Raw genomic sequence first — 15,829 nt, 5'->3', positions numbered from 1 at the left:
TATAACTAATATTAGTAATATTTATTTATAATTACAAGTAATAGATAATAATTAATACTAATGAGAGTTATATTAGAAATAAGTGACAATATGCTCTCAAAACTTTATTCCAAGTAGCGTTTCAATAAGTTAGCTTACGAACATCTAAACATGTATCCAAAAAATAAGATGGCTTATTTTTGTCAAAAATGCCTAAAATCTATTATTAGAAATACATAAAAAAAAAATTGTTATATTAATACTAAACAAGTTTTATTTAACAATAAATGGGATATTTTCAAAATAATTATGTAAAATGTTTAAATTTGATCAATGATTCGTCAATGAGATAATTTAAGAACACGAGAAGAAAAACAATAATACTAATACTAATTTCGTTTATTATTTCTGAAAACACAACTTTATAATTTTTCAAGTGACTATTGTTATTTATTTATCCACGCCAACAATTACAGAATATTTAGAGAAACTTATCAAAACTTTTTGTAATTTTAGGTATCTGATAAGTACAAAAACATATCTTTAAAGTCAATGGCTGCGTTTTATTTCTATAGAAACTAGAAAATGAGTAATAAATTTTAAAAAATATCTAAATTTGCGTCTTATCTTATAACACTTATGTTTTTCTGTTCTGGGTTTGTACTTTATTTATCGAAATTACTGACGTGGTTTAAAGAAAAACAGCAAATTGCCAAAAAAGTATAATGTATTTTAATTTGAGTTCTTTTTTGTGCAACTTTTTTTAAAACCTTTATTTTCATATTTTTTATGTGACAACTTAAATATTTAAGTACTTGGTTTACAAATGAGAATGTATGAAGATGCAATGTATGTTGGTTTGATTCTTATTTTGTGTAATTTATTTTGATCTAAATATTTGAGATATTACATATAAAATACTAAAATCAAAGTTCTGAAAACAAATATGTTATATTTTCATACAATTTTCTTTAAAAAAAGTAACAAATGCGAAAAGAAAATATTTGCTACCATTTAAATTGCATTACAAAGTCTTGCAAGACACATTTGAATGGACTCATTTACGTCAATATTCTATAAAAAAACAAACAAACTAAAAAAGCAGGCCGACTAAATAGAGATAAGAATAATAACATATTTGAATCTGACGATAATTCAAAAAACTTATAAAAATAATAAACAGTAGCAAAAATAAGAATCACTTCACCTTTTTACAAATTTTGTTTTTCAAAGTAATCATTTAACATATATTTTCATCCATTCTCATTTACCAAATTTAAGAATGGCAATGGGTCGGGTTCGAACCGGGTATTGGTATCCCCGTCTTTGTAACCACCCCGATCCCCGTCGGGGATCTTATCGGGTCCCCGCAGTTTCCCCGATCTCCGTTGGAGAACCCGTTAAGAGTAAAAATTCTCGTTTTCACTGTTGGTTATAACCGAACCCGAAACCGATCTGGAAAACAATTACAATATGATAATTTTCACAATTAAAAGTAAATTACAATTTTTTTAAAAATGTAAGTTTAAATGTCTCAAACATAACCGAACCAATTACAAACAATATATTAGATTATAATATATAACTAAACATAAATTCAAACATCATACAACTAAAATCACGATTTTAGACAAATAAACTAGATTTTTTCGTGAGTTTTATTTGGGTTGTTTAGATAAAGTGGATAAAAGTCTTTTAAATTTTAATGTTACTATTTTTTTTTAATGATATTATATATATACATATCGAGCCGGGCCGCTGATCACCGTCCCCGTTAAAATCCCCAAATTTGTCCCCGATCCTCGCCCCGTCCCCAATAAGATGTCCCTAAACCCTGCTCGAAAATTTCAATTTTCGATTTTCATCATCAGTTTTGGATTTTTTTGCCATCCCTAACCAAATTCGCTCATGTTATATATAAAAAATCCAGTCGTCTTTATTTACTATATATTAAAAATGCTTTATAGTAAAAAAAGTGTTTACCCCCAATTTTTGTGGGCCCTTGGGTTTGTACCCGTCGCCCCTTCACATGAATGGCCCTAAAAACCAATTATACTCTTTTATATTATAAATTAAAAAGGAAATTATCAATAATAAAATTATTTTTCATAGTATTATATTCCATGATTTCAAAATAAATATTTAAAAAAACAGATTTTAGAAATATATAATTATTTGAATTTATCTTTAATAATAAAAAGAATCCTTTTTCTTTCATAGTCAATGATAAAATAAAAAAATAAACCACAACGGTGGTGCCTGATTGGTTTAAGCTTGACTCTAAAGGTTAAAAGTACCTGAAGATCCCAGATTCAAATCCAATGAGGAATAAAAATCCCCTTGTGGCCACAAAGGTTAAAATGCGGTGACTTCGGACTATCTGCAAAGCAGGTGGTCGCCCTGGGATTAGTCGGTTCGCATAGCGAGTTAGATATCTAAGTTAATGAAAAAAAGAAAAAAGAAAAGAAAATATATGCTTAATTTTGAAAATCTACATTTACTTTAAGATAAATTAATATAGAAATAAAAAGAAATTAATTACACTATTTTTAATGTCTTATATAAACGAAATAAGTAAAAGACTATATTCATAAATCAAATCAAACATATGGTTATAATTCTTAGAATATATTAAAACACGTGATCGGCAATACATACTTTTCTAATCTTAGAAAGTTCCACTCATGACTGAATTATGGGAGTATTTCATCCACGATTAATCACTTCAAGTCCGCATGATTGAATTTGACCATGTATTATTTGATAATTGAAAATATTTGTGTTTTTATAATTTATATGACCAAAGTGTTTGTATTTGAACTTCCTCTATTATTTGACTAAAACAATATTAAATAGGCTGTTTGTATGGTATTTTTTAAGTCGGTTAGATGAAACAAAAATGCTAAAATGTTTTATTATATGCATCTTTATTTATATTAGAATCAAGTTAGATCATGTGTTAGAACTGTTAAATTTAAGTGGCCATTTATCCAAACGTTTACCGGGTAAGCATTATTCAACATTATCACTTATCTTACCGGATAGAATTATAGTCCATAACAACAATATTGTATATAACAATTTACTCGATAAGCAATGCCGGGTAAGAATCATCACCCTCACTTACCCGGAAAGACTTTCGATTTCTTGGCATCGTTTTTACTAGGTAAGGTTTTCGATCATCATCATATTCATCAGATAAGATAAATGACTTAGTAAGCATAAATGGTCCCTATGTCTTGATATTGAGTGTGTGATGAGTAAATTAAAGCATCTCTAACAATATATATATATATATATATATATATATATATATTAAATTGTCTATTAAAAAAGTCAATAATTAGTTTTAGTAAATTATTAAATTTATGTTTTTATATCTTATTATTTAATATATCATCTGGTATTTAGCTTTAATCTTTTTTAAATTTTCAACTAATTAAAATATAAAACATTTATCAAGATTAATATATTATGTTTTATTTATGCTAAACGATTTAATGAAACTAATGTTTTTGAAAAGATAAAACATTTCATGACAAAATCTAAGTTTTGAATTTTATTTAATTATTTTGCTCATTATATTTTAACATACATATGTTTGTACCATCAAATCTTATTGACTAAAGGAAGATGTCAAATCCTATAAATTAAAGTTGGGGGATCATGTTTATAAATAAATTAGCTAAATTTATATTTTTATATCTTATGTAAATAGAATTATTTTTTGTATATAAATTAGTTTTAGTAAATTATTTAAACTTATACTTTCATATCTTATTATTTAATATATTGTCCGGGTATTTAGTTTTAGATTTTTTCTTTAATTTTCAACTATTTAAAATATAAAACATTTATCAAAGTTATGTTTAAAAATAAAAATACAAAAACAAAGACATCCCTCGTTAATAAGTCTTTCCATAGACCTTACTCGTTAATTTGTACAAACTACATAGACCAAGTTTGCATTTAACTCATAATTAATATTTTAGATATTGATGAGTGATATTTACTAAATTTTATATATCATATCATCATTATATTTCTTTATTTATAGTCATAATTGACACATCTAAAGGAATATGTTGGACTTATTGGATCCTTAGCAATTCATTCGAGGATTGGTCGTTGGGGTCTCTAGAAAGTCCGTTTTATAAAATTTATGAAAGATCAAAAGGGTCCCGGATGCTTTATTTATCACCGGTTAGAGATGAATACTATATGGTAGCCGCAGGAAATTCTTTGGCCTTAAATCAGGTATTCAAAAAGAACAGGTTGTTTCAGCTCGATATTATCAAAAATTCCTGCCTATTGCATGAGAACAGATTAATTTATATATATATATATATATATATATATATATATATATATATATAGTCATGATTTACTAAATGAACCAGGTTAAATGGTGGTTCGTTGCAAATGTAAAAATAAAAAGAATATACAAAAACTCCACGTTGATTTATATGAATGTGAAAACGATTTTTTAACCACGAAAGAAATTTTAAATTAAAAAGAAATGGTGACACAATCATACCAACATTTTCTTCTTAATCATTCTTTCAATTCACTTTCTAGACAACTCTTAACGGATTCATTAACATACCAAACCATGACCTCATTTCGATAATATGTAACATTAGAAGATACAAACTACTTGTGTAACATATATTCTTGATTTCGATTTTATCGTTCTAACTCAACTGAAGTTTACAGACAAAACCAAATACGTAAATCAGTTGATTTTTAGGAAGAAAAAAAAAAAACTAAATAAGAAAGCATAGATACAAAGATAAGATTTAGCCACCTTCCTCAAGGGTTCTTAGATAGACATGATTGGGACCGTAATCCCAAAGGTCTTTGGTATTTTCTTTTACTTATATAACACTCAATTTTCTAGTTCCATCCAGGAACCCTCTTCTGTCTTTGTCAACTACCAACTAAATTTCACTTTGTTTTTTTCTTAAAAATCCTTCCCAGAAGATTCATAATTCCAAATAATTCACTTGTACCTTCCGCATTAAATCTTGTACACCGTTAATTTCCACACAAGAAACACAAGCGTCCGTTTTTAAGAAACCCCCAACTCTTATGTTTATAACGACTTCTTATGCATTTTGCGATTACAAATTCACAACTATTTATATGCCCTAACCATCCATAACCATTTTACCACACCACACGCCATCGGGTTCTTTTTCTTCAAAATGGGGAAAACCAGCGGCAAGAACCCAACATCACGAGCACCCGACGATAAGTCCATCAAGGTTAAGTACATTTCCAGTCCAGTGATGGTGGAAGCGAAGGATGCTTCTCAGTTTAAAGAAATTGTTCAACATCTGACCGGCCAAACTCCTAACTTTGGAGTGTATTCTCATCCGGCTACCGCCGCCGCCACCACCGCTGCAGCTGCCAGTGCCGCCACGGGAGCAAATACCTACAGTTATGGACATTCGCATGCGAGTCCGCAAGTCGGAATCGATAGTTACTCATGGGAAGAGCTTGCAGAGTGGAATCGAAATCGATAGTCGCTCGTGGGATGAGATCGCTGATCGTATCGGCACAACATGTATGCAATAATGCAAAGCCAACTGTTCAATGGTTTGTGCCAATTGACGGGTTTAGGAGATTTGAGCTTCTAAACTCTCAGCTATCGTTATTATGTAATCGAAAAGTATTCGGTTTCTTTCTTAGTTGAAGTTCAAATATTCTCTGCATTCGCTTCACTATGTCTAACATGAGACCACTGTTTAATTTAGTAATCATTGGCCATTAAGGGGTTATAGTTAAGTTGCGATATGAATTGAGAGCTGCAGAGAGCACTTTTGTATAAGTTAATTGAATGTCGGGGTCAAGAGGTGTAGTGGTCAGAAGCTTCAAAACCTACACGGTATGTATCAAAAACTGTCAAACTACTTGCCTTTAAAATAAATTTTCAATCTCGATCCTTACATACAAACACAACAATCTCGAGTTTTTGCTCCCAGTTTGCCTAAAAACTAAATTGCATTTTGGATTATAACAAAATAAATTTGGTCAAAATACTACTATTGGAAAGTACTTTTACACGATCCAAGTTTGATTCATCACAGACCCAGAATTCTAACACCCACAAAGATGGCAGAGACTGGACCCTCAGATATGTAGCTCATACTGGTCCTAACCAGGCTTGACCTAGCCTTACTTGTCTGGGTCTGGTCCGAAGCAGGCAGGGACCAATCCAGCCCTGTCCAGGTGCCTATCCTTATGACCATTAATTGGAAACAAAGATCAACTGTAAACAAAGATTTTTAAGAAATCACGAACAAAACAACCTACGAATTTACAACATAGAACATCGTATGATTCATTGGAAGATAACACACGAAGCTCAGAGTTTCGAAGTCGACCCAACAACGAATATTCAAATATATAAGCATTAACCACTTTTTTCCCAACGTCTGTTCTTCGTTACCTACTTCAACAAACGTTCAAAACTACGAAGCTACCATAAAGTTCATAAGATCGATGCAACTAAAGCATTGCCTAACACAAGAGGACTACCGACTATCAGTTACCTTTGTCGGGAGATTTCAGGTAAAGGGTCTCGCCACCATCCCCACCACTGGAGCTACCTCCTCCTCGCCCCTCGTTGGTGGGACCAGAAACCCCGATATCTTGCTTACGACCAAAGTCAGGAAACCCACCTCCAAGGTGGGTGCCACCAACAGCAGCAGCGTTGTTATTGTCGCTCTGCAGCATGTGAAGTCCGCTGGTTCCACCGCCGGAGTTCATTCCGAGCTGGCTATGCAAGGCCTGCTGCTGCTGTAGCGATGAGTACTGCTGTTGGCTGTACAGCATCGAGGAACGTGCAGCCATGAGCGCTTGTGGTGACATCTGTTGAACTTGTTGGTGTTGGTGCTGGTGCTGGTGCTGCTGCATGTAGTGACCTCCTGGCTGCTGCATCATCCCGCCTTGAGGATACTGAATCATAACACTAACAACTGTTAATCCTTCGGCTTTTGACTTTTGAGATCAAACAGAGATCTCAAATTTAACTCCATCATTATCACTTGATCGTTTTTCTTGGGAATGTAAAATATTTGATCTCAAAAGTCAAGATCTTGTTTACCTGAGAATGAAGAGCAGGTGCTTGAGGTTGAGAATCAGCAATGGCAGCAAGGTACATAAGGTTTCTCTGAAGCTTGGCCTGATGTCTGCAATTATGAAACCATTTCAAGCTACTGAGTGAGTAATAGACGGTAAATCAATATATTGTGTGCAAAGAATGTTGTCCGACCGCGATGTCTTATAATATATTCATATGAAACAAAGGGTAAGATCTCATAGTCCTCTCCATGAATTATAGTTTCTAAAATGGAAAATCCGAGTGGGTTAAATAGAAATTCAACAGAAATACGCGCGAGTGTACATGTTTCACTAAATATCTAATCGCCTCTTCAATTTTGTGGTTATGATCGGCCAATGAAAGTTTCAAGTCACTGAAGTTCATCCACAACAAACTACAAATCAACTTTGAGATCAAACAAGAGAACAATTGAAAACTTATTGGCACCATAATCAGTACGACCTCCAGGTCCGTCCCACACAAGCCTTTCTACCCAGAAATCTAACATGTCAAAGGATACACTTAACTTAAGCATTCTGTTGTCAAAATTTTAACCATAACACTATGCAAAAAAAGTAGTGAATTGGCAAATAAACATATCGAAGGAAATTAAAAGGGGAAGAAATGTAAATACTCTGCACATTCAGCCATTTTCCCTGAGTTTTGGCTCTCAACAATCTTCAGGATCAAAGACTTGTTTTCATCGAGGTACTGCATATATACACAAGAGAACAGTAATCATCAAGAAAACCGATTGTTTCAACAAGTATCACAAAGAGAAGGTAATCCCGTCCCATGTTAACAACTTCGATCAATTGTCCCCGAGAATCTAAATGCCATATCCAACTTGTTAAAGCCGCGAGATCATATGGCAGAGAACACGTACTAGATACAATAAGCTATCAGTTTCTCTAATACTACTGCAACTTTTATAAATCTCTTACAAAATACTATATAATAATGTACGAAATCTTAAGAGTATGATTTCTAGGCAATCCGCATGGCTTTTAGTGTGGCGTTTTCGGACTTAAGGAACTTGGAACGTAGCATTAGGTCAGCAACCCACAACTTGTTTATTTGGGGGACTTGAATATATATATTTATAGATAGATACAGAAAAACACAGATTGAAATGTGACAGAAACAAGAAAGAGAAAGCATTATATAATGATCTTGATTTGTGTAATGAAATCAAGTAATAAGATGCCCAGACCACAAAAGACAACAGACAACGAATGAATCAAATCAAAAACACAAAGCACAAAGATTGATGGAAATAAAGAATGTTAAATGAAGAATCTTGATTACCAAGAGGGTCATTTAATTTAATATTTAATCCCCCAAACCTGTATATTCAAATAAAATTCCCAAATAAATCTAAAAATATATATATTTTTTCTAGACAAGAGAATTTTTTCAAAGATGCATCATACAATCATAAAAGAGTTTGGACAGTTTTAATCATTAAAAAACGACTCTTTCTCCCATATGTAAACATGACAGATTTTTAGAACAGAAACGTGTCTTTCTTTATGACTTCTTTACAGGTCGTGTGAATCTACTTAGACAGTCGAAGAAAACCCTTATAAACCGACTTTAGAAAGAGAGTTTTTCAACAGAATCCTGAATACAAAACTTCCATTTGATGAACCATGGTCGCCTTTCTTGAACTTATGGCTAGGTCACAGACCCTTTGGGCTGGGGTTCGAATCTTGTTTTCTGTGCCAGTTGAAAAAGAAAAACCTAAGGGTAATGCAAAGTTCGAGACTTTATTCTCCTGCTTTAGTTTCCCACTAGCAAAGGATAAAAACGTCTATAGAAGATCAAGAAAACGTTGTAAAAACAACAATCCATAGAAATAAAGTTTCATTTTAAAGGAAAAAGAAAGAGTAAGTGTTGTCGCAGGAGTTATTATCACGAGTGATGAACAGAATCATCATGCAAGATCAATAGTTTATGTATGTAGCGAGCATATATTGAACCGAAAAAGTACAACAATAAATTATACATACATGTAATAATAAGCAGGTCTATATATACAGGGAAACTTGTTGCAGATGAAGAAACAAGCAGGAAAAAGGCAGGCAAAAGCCAAAAAAAGCAACATAAAAAGATCGATAAAGTTGAACAAATCCACCCAACAACAAGACACACACACACACACAGAGAACTGGATTCTAGTGTGTGAAAGAGAAAGTGAAAGGTGAAAACATCTCAGGGAGGAAGGAAACCTGTTGAATATGATCAGTAGTGACGTTGTTGGTGGGATAATAGGCTGCCATCATGGGCTGCATCTGCATCAGGTGCTGCTGCATTATATATATTTCTCTCCCACCCTTTCAGTTTCTCTCTCTATATGTATATGTAGGTGTGTCTTTCTCTCTCTAGAAATGGATAGAGAAGCACTGCAAAATGCAAAGGGGGAAAAATGAGAAATGGGGCTCCACAAAGAGACCCTCCTTTTTCTTTCTCTGTGTTTGTGAGTTTTTGTGGCTTAAAACTCTAAATCAGCTTTGGCTTCAGTTGTTTGATTGCAAGACCAAATGGGGTCTTTGAAGCCCCTCAAATCACAGAGGTTAATGGCAGAAATATTGATGGATAGATGAAGGTAAAAGAAAACAAAAAGGCAGCAGGCTTTTCTCAGTGTACCACAATCTTTGGCTATATATACAGCTGGTGGTGGTAGGATAAAAGAGGGTGGCACAAATTCAAATTAGGGTTTAGAGCTTTTTCTAACTTTTCATTCCTTTTAGTTGAAATGGCCACAAATTTACTAACTAATCATGAACAGGTTTCAAGAAAACTAGTTGATCATATATATATAGAAGGTAAAAACCAGTTTTTAAAGCTTTTTTATTGTTTCTTAATGGTTCTAGATCATATATTTTGCTATATTTTATATAACAATAATAGTTTTATTATTTGTAATGTCAGTCGATATTTAGATATGCTTTATAAAATCTTACTTCTATCGACATATCTAGTATATATTAAACATGAGTTGATAAATAAATGACAAAAAAATCCATACCCTAACTGTAGTAACAACTTCATGAACACCTATATATTAAGTTGGTACGTTATATACCAACTATCATGTTGTTCCATATAAAACATGAAAGACATTATTATTTCTTAGTTACAGTTAAATAATGTAATAAAGTAACATACCATATATATTCTCTAAGTAGAAGCAGTTAAATTATTAATGATGAATATAGTGACCGAGCTAATAAATCCAGTCGTCAACCCTCTTTCCTTCAAGGATTTAGAACGAAAAACATATAAAAATTAAAATTAATTTTGTTTCATTTCCTTTTCAAAACTGAAATTATAATTAACTGTAAAATACAATTTTTTTCAAAATATTACTAAATTGTTTTCCAAAATCTATTTAATCAAATCAATAATTATACGAATTATATTTTAAAAATAAACTATACTAAGTATTTGTTAAACTTATCAAAAATAGTTGTAACATAAAATACATATGAATTCTTAAAATAGTAGTCAACTTGTCAACAAATATAAATCTTTGATCTTTTAGCAGCTAACGGGTTATCATGAGTATGAAATTATTAGTAATCATAAATAATTCTGTGTATAGAAAACAAATTTATGATTATAAACTCGACAGCTACAAAATATGCAATGTAAATATGTCAAAATTATCAGTTACAGTATCTTTTTAATTTCTATAAACCTCAAGTCTTTAACTTCGTGAATGCTTTATATGAGATCCTTTCATATGTAACAAACTACCGGCATCTTAATAAATCACATAGCTTTATCTTATATTTTGTTTTAAAATTCTTATAAAGTTGGATATTTTTTATACAACTATTCTTTTTAACGATAATATTTTATTAGATTTCGATAACAATAAACGGGTAACGTTTATGATCGCCGTTTTTTAAACATTTAAGATTAATAACTGATTTTTTTTTACACTTTTTTTAAATTGGTTTTTGGAATATAATAAGTTATTGAGGAGACATGATAAAAAGAAAAGAGATAGCGGGTTGGGAGTTTTGAGTAAGATGAAATTACGAAAAAGTCCCCCAAGTGTCATGATGTGTCACGTGAGGCAGGGAAGTCAGAAGGGTGGCGCACACATTATGCAAGAAATTCACATTACAGCCTGCCCCACCCCCAAGCTCAAAGGAAAATATAAAAATAAATAATTTAACTTTTGCTTAATAGAGACCATAATAACTTTTATAAATAAATAAGAGTAAATTGCAATTTCGGTCCCTGTAGTTTGTTATTTTTTGGTTTAGGTCCCTACCACTAATTTCTATTAGCCCCTTCCGTTAATAACAAGGGCAAAGTTGTCACGTTATAATAGAAATACATAACCCCTAATTTTCTTCTCTCCACCCTCACAAAACCATCTCATATGTCTTACTCTCCTTACTCTCTCACTTTCATTACACCAAAAGAGAATCCCACCCTCTCTATTTACTTCCTTTCAGTACTTTTTGATCACCAACTATTTTGGCTTTCAAGATTTGAAATGGAGTTTGAGAGTGAAGACGATGAAGGTCGAAGATCTGGGAGAGAGGATGATGACAACATGAGGTCAAAGATTTGTGAGAGAAGAAGACGGGAGCGAAATGATTTTGATTTTGTAGACCTGGTTCTTGATCTTGTTCTTTAGATTTATGGGTTTCAAAAAAGTGATATCATTCTTGATATGGTTCTTGACAAGTTATATAACGATCTGCCGATAATAAACTAAGATTTATATGTAAAATAATTTTTTGATTTGGTTCCTTTCTCCCCCCACAAATGTCTTTCACTCGATTTTTTTGTATGTGTTTGATATGTATATGGCACATTAATTTATTTTTTGTGTTGGAGTAATGGATAGTGATGGGTAGTGGTTGATTTGGGGTTTAACATGGATGGTGGTGGTATTTTAATGATGGTTGATCATCAAAAATTATTTAGTGTGTGTATATATATAATACATTATGACTAATTTATTAATTCTTTTAAAGGGATAATAATCTATTGTTTATAATTGGTTAAAACATTGATAGTAAGAAGAAAAAGGACAAGAAGATTCTCACATAACGGATGAAAACTAACGATTGTTAATGGGAAGGACTCAAATCAAACAATTTTACATACCAAAAGGGTTTTTCTTACAATATAAATTTTACAGAGACGCAAAACCAAGAAAAATAAAAGGGACTAAAATAGCAATTTACTCTAATTTTATATGCTACTTGTATATGCGGATATTAGATATTTTTTTTTTCCGTTCGTCTACAAGATAATATTAAATTAATATATAATTTGATAAAAACATATTTAATTATTGATAAATATCTGAAATATTTTATTGAAAAAAAAAAAAACAAATTATCGGCAATAAATTAAAACCAACAAAATTTATTTAATTTCAATTTTTTTATCAGTTTTAATCAAAATAAAATTTAATAGCAATACTCTAATAATAACATGATAATTTTAAATTATTTAAATGCTAATATTAACTATTTTAATATTTGAATTATCTATATTATTAAAGCACTAACCGTCTATTTTTAACATATTAAACTTGGAGTCGGTTGTAATAATAATAATTTGATTTGGGGGGTTAAAACTATAAGTTTGGTGAAATATGAAGCAAATAAAAACGTATGGACTAAAATCGAAGATGTGACGTTACATCTAAATGAATCAAAGAATCAGATTGACTATGGGAGTGGTTGACCAATGACTTAAGTCTCCTCGAGATCAAAGGAGAAGACAATGTAGTTGCCATTTCATGTTGGACATAAAAGACTATAGGCAAATGAGGGAAGATAAAACTGATAATTGGAGCAAAGTTGAAGCCATAATTAGTGCAACAATTGAACGACTTCTACTATATTGAGGTAATAGCTCATGCCGAAACTTTCATCTGATATGAGATCAGTATGGTTATTGTATGAAATTGGTGCATAGGAAGTAAGAAATGAGTAAAAGTGTTATGTTTTGGTTGTTGTTTGTGTTGTAATAGGTTAAATCATGAAATTGATACTTTATATGTTATGTATTCGTGATTCAAGGCTTAAGGGGCGTTGGTATGCATAATACAAGCGCTAAAATTTACAAATTTTTGGAGTAATTTGGATTTTGGTATATTGTGGAAATAACACGTACAAGCATATGAGATGAACACTGGATTGAGAAAACCCAAAGTACGACATGGAGAAACTCCATGGTTGTGCAGTTCATGTGGGAAGTTCCACATGGTCATGTACTCGTGTTTAGTCAAGGCAATGTGGTGCAGGACCGTGTGATACTTGGTTCCATTTTGACATAGGGGGTGTAGCATCCATGTTGGCCTTGCTTAGTCATGGTTGCATCATGTTGGTCATGGAGGGCCACTATTTATCATGTACAAGTATGTAAGATAGTTCCAAAGCAACATAGTTAAAAAAAGGTTAGCTAGTGACTTGTTACGGGTTTGGCTTATAGGTAGTCGGTTTTTATACATTGTAAATTATAAGATCAATATATTTGAAGATTGGATATCTCCGTGTTTTAAAAAGGGTTTTGATACGTGTATGGAAGTACCAATGGAGCATCGGCAACATAAATGTAACATCCCAATATTTCGAATACTTAAATATAACAGAGTTAGTATCGCAAGATCAAACACTTACATTGTAGCGGAAATAAAATTTCTAATCTTACAATTTATATCATCATCTAAAATTACAATCTTGAGGAACATAATTTTGTTCTATATAACAACGCCCTGATCTGCACATGTCCTTCTTTGATGCTAATCCTTATATTTCTCTTTATCCAACTTTTCTTTCCGGTCTAATAGCCGTCTGAGTGAAAAAGTGTTACAAGAGTTTTGGGTGAGCCTTAGGCCCAGTGAATCAACGGTTTTCATGCATGAACAACAACTTTTACGGTAAATAGTTTTCACGAAGCTTTATAAATTTAGCATGCCTTGATGAGAATAATATTTTTCACAAAATAAAGGTCTTATAGTGCGTGTCTACATCACAAAGCAACGGCGTCATGGGAGATGTCTACCTCACACAGCATCACCTGGCGAACTCACATAGCATGTCCGTACTTACGGTTTAGACAAGCTCACAAAGCATGCTCATCTTTACAAAATCATACCATAGTACATTCCCACTGACACACAAATACTCAAAACACATATTACAAAAATATCGAACTTTTCACGCATATATAGCATATCAAAAATCTCGAGAAACTTCAAACCACTTTTGGATAATAAGGTATGCAACCATTTAAAAAAAAATCACGTGTACTCACAATACATGGCGTAGCCCAAACCGATATTTGAAGTGGCTAGCGTCTCCCCGATTGGTGCCAAACTAGCTACGATGTAGAGCACCGTCAACTCTCATTACAGCGTCCACTGTCGCCTTTTCTCACAATAGTTCTCCTTCTTGACCCCAAACTACACATAAAGCTACAAAACTCCCATTTTATACTAAACCCCATCGGCGGTTTAATGGAATATGAAACGATAAGCCATAATTAATGGTCGTCGGTTTCATGACCATTGAGTTTCCTGTCATTAAATTACATTCAATTTATTTCCTTTTTTTTTTATTACAATAAACATACAAGATTTCCTGTACGAGGTACAATGACGATGCTTGAGTAGCTCCATTTTACCCATCCTAACTAAGAGAACCGATGATCCCTACCATATAAAGGTTTAATGAGATCATATCAACGTGTAAACAAAGTTTTTAACACTATGGTTTTCATTAAATAATCTTGTGTGTTCATTGAATGTTTCTAACGAGTTATGTTTCAATATGTGCATGACAGCCTTGACTTACCAGTTACCATGCCATTTAGTTGACTATTTGTACGCATTTCAGAAGCTAGAACATTGGTTGTACACAATGGCAAGGGAAAGGTCAAAGTCCATTAGGTTTATTCCCTTTCAGTTATGAAGTATATAATTGGTTAAAACATCTCCATCATATTTATAAAATGGAGAACTAAAAAAGTCAAAATATCAAAAAAAGAATTATCTTCGTCTCCAACAGACTATCTATTTTGTAAACAATACAATTAATTATATCCAATTAATTATATCCTTAAAATATTCAATTTTACTCATAAAAATTATTATTTCTCTCTTCCAGATATTTAAATTCAAGCAATTTACCAATCTCACTGGTAGTATGAATAAGAAGTTGAATCTATCTCATAAATAATATTTTTTTGATAAAACTCTAAACTCGGAGAAATTTTCATCCCCTCTTTCACACTTTTTCCATTTTGGCAAAGCTTTTAAAGATCTTGTTGGAGTAAAAATCTTACAATTTTCATTTTGAAGAATTTGTTGAAGATTCTCTTATGTATTAAGATATTTTTTTTGTTATGTTTTAGTTGGATCGTCACATTTTCCATATGTTTTGTGATGATACTTAGGGTGCGTTTGATGTCCAGATATGATAGGACAAAACATAACAGAACATAACAGTTGTTCAACGTTTGGTAAGGCATGACTGGACAGAACAAACAAAGTAAAAAGATCAATTTACCCCTGATGAATTGTTTATATATTTTGATTAACTTATGTAATTTATTAAATTGTAATAATATTCTTATTTTATATAACAAAATATATCATTTTAAAGTTTTTGTCAAAATAATTAAAATGATATCAAAAAAAAGTTTATGTGGTTTTCGATTTTTATATTATCTCTGATCTACATTATTTTTATATTATTA

At 31.7% G+C, this 15,829-nt stretch overlaps 1 protein-coding gene across 1 annotated transcript; it reads right to left on the bottom strand.

Moving 5' to 3' along the window:
- Positions 1–6,284: 6,284 nt before the first annotated feature.
- On the bottom strand, positions 6,285–9,627 carry LOC112510116 (GRF1-interacting factor 1-like). Its single transcript, XM_025115417.1, has 4 exons — positions 9,319–9,627; positions 7,722–7,798; positions 7,091–7,175; positions 6,285–6,942 (listed from the first exon to the last, which is right to left on the bottom strand). Exons 1-4 carry the CDS (start codon positions 9,400–9,402, stop codon positions 6,529–6,531), a joined length of 660 nt encoding a protein of 219 aa, XP_024971185.1. The 5' UTR covers positions 9,403–9,627; the 3' UTR covers positions 6,285–6,528.
- Positions 9,628–15,829: the final 6,202 nt, after the last annotated feature.

The sequence above is a fragment of the Cynara cardunculus genome (genome assembly GCF_001531365.2).
Source record: "Cynara cardunculus var. scolymus isolate 2C chromosome LG 3, CcrdV1, whole genome shotgun sequence".
NCBI classification, from domain to species: domain Eukaryota; kingdom Viridiplantae; phylum Streptophyta; class Magnoliopsida; order Asterales; family Asteraceae; genus Cynara; species Cynara cardunculus.
Note: the sequence above shows the minus strand (reverse complement) of the source record. Positions and strands in the feature narration are given on the sequence as shown.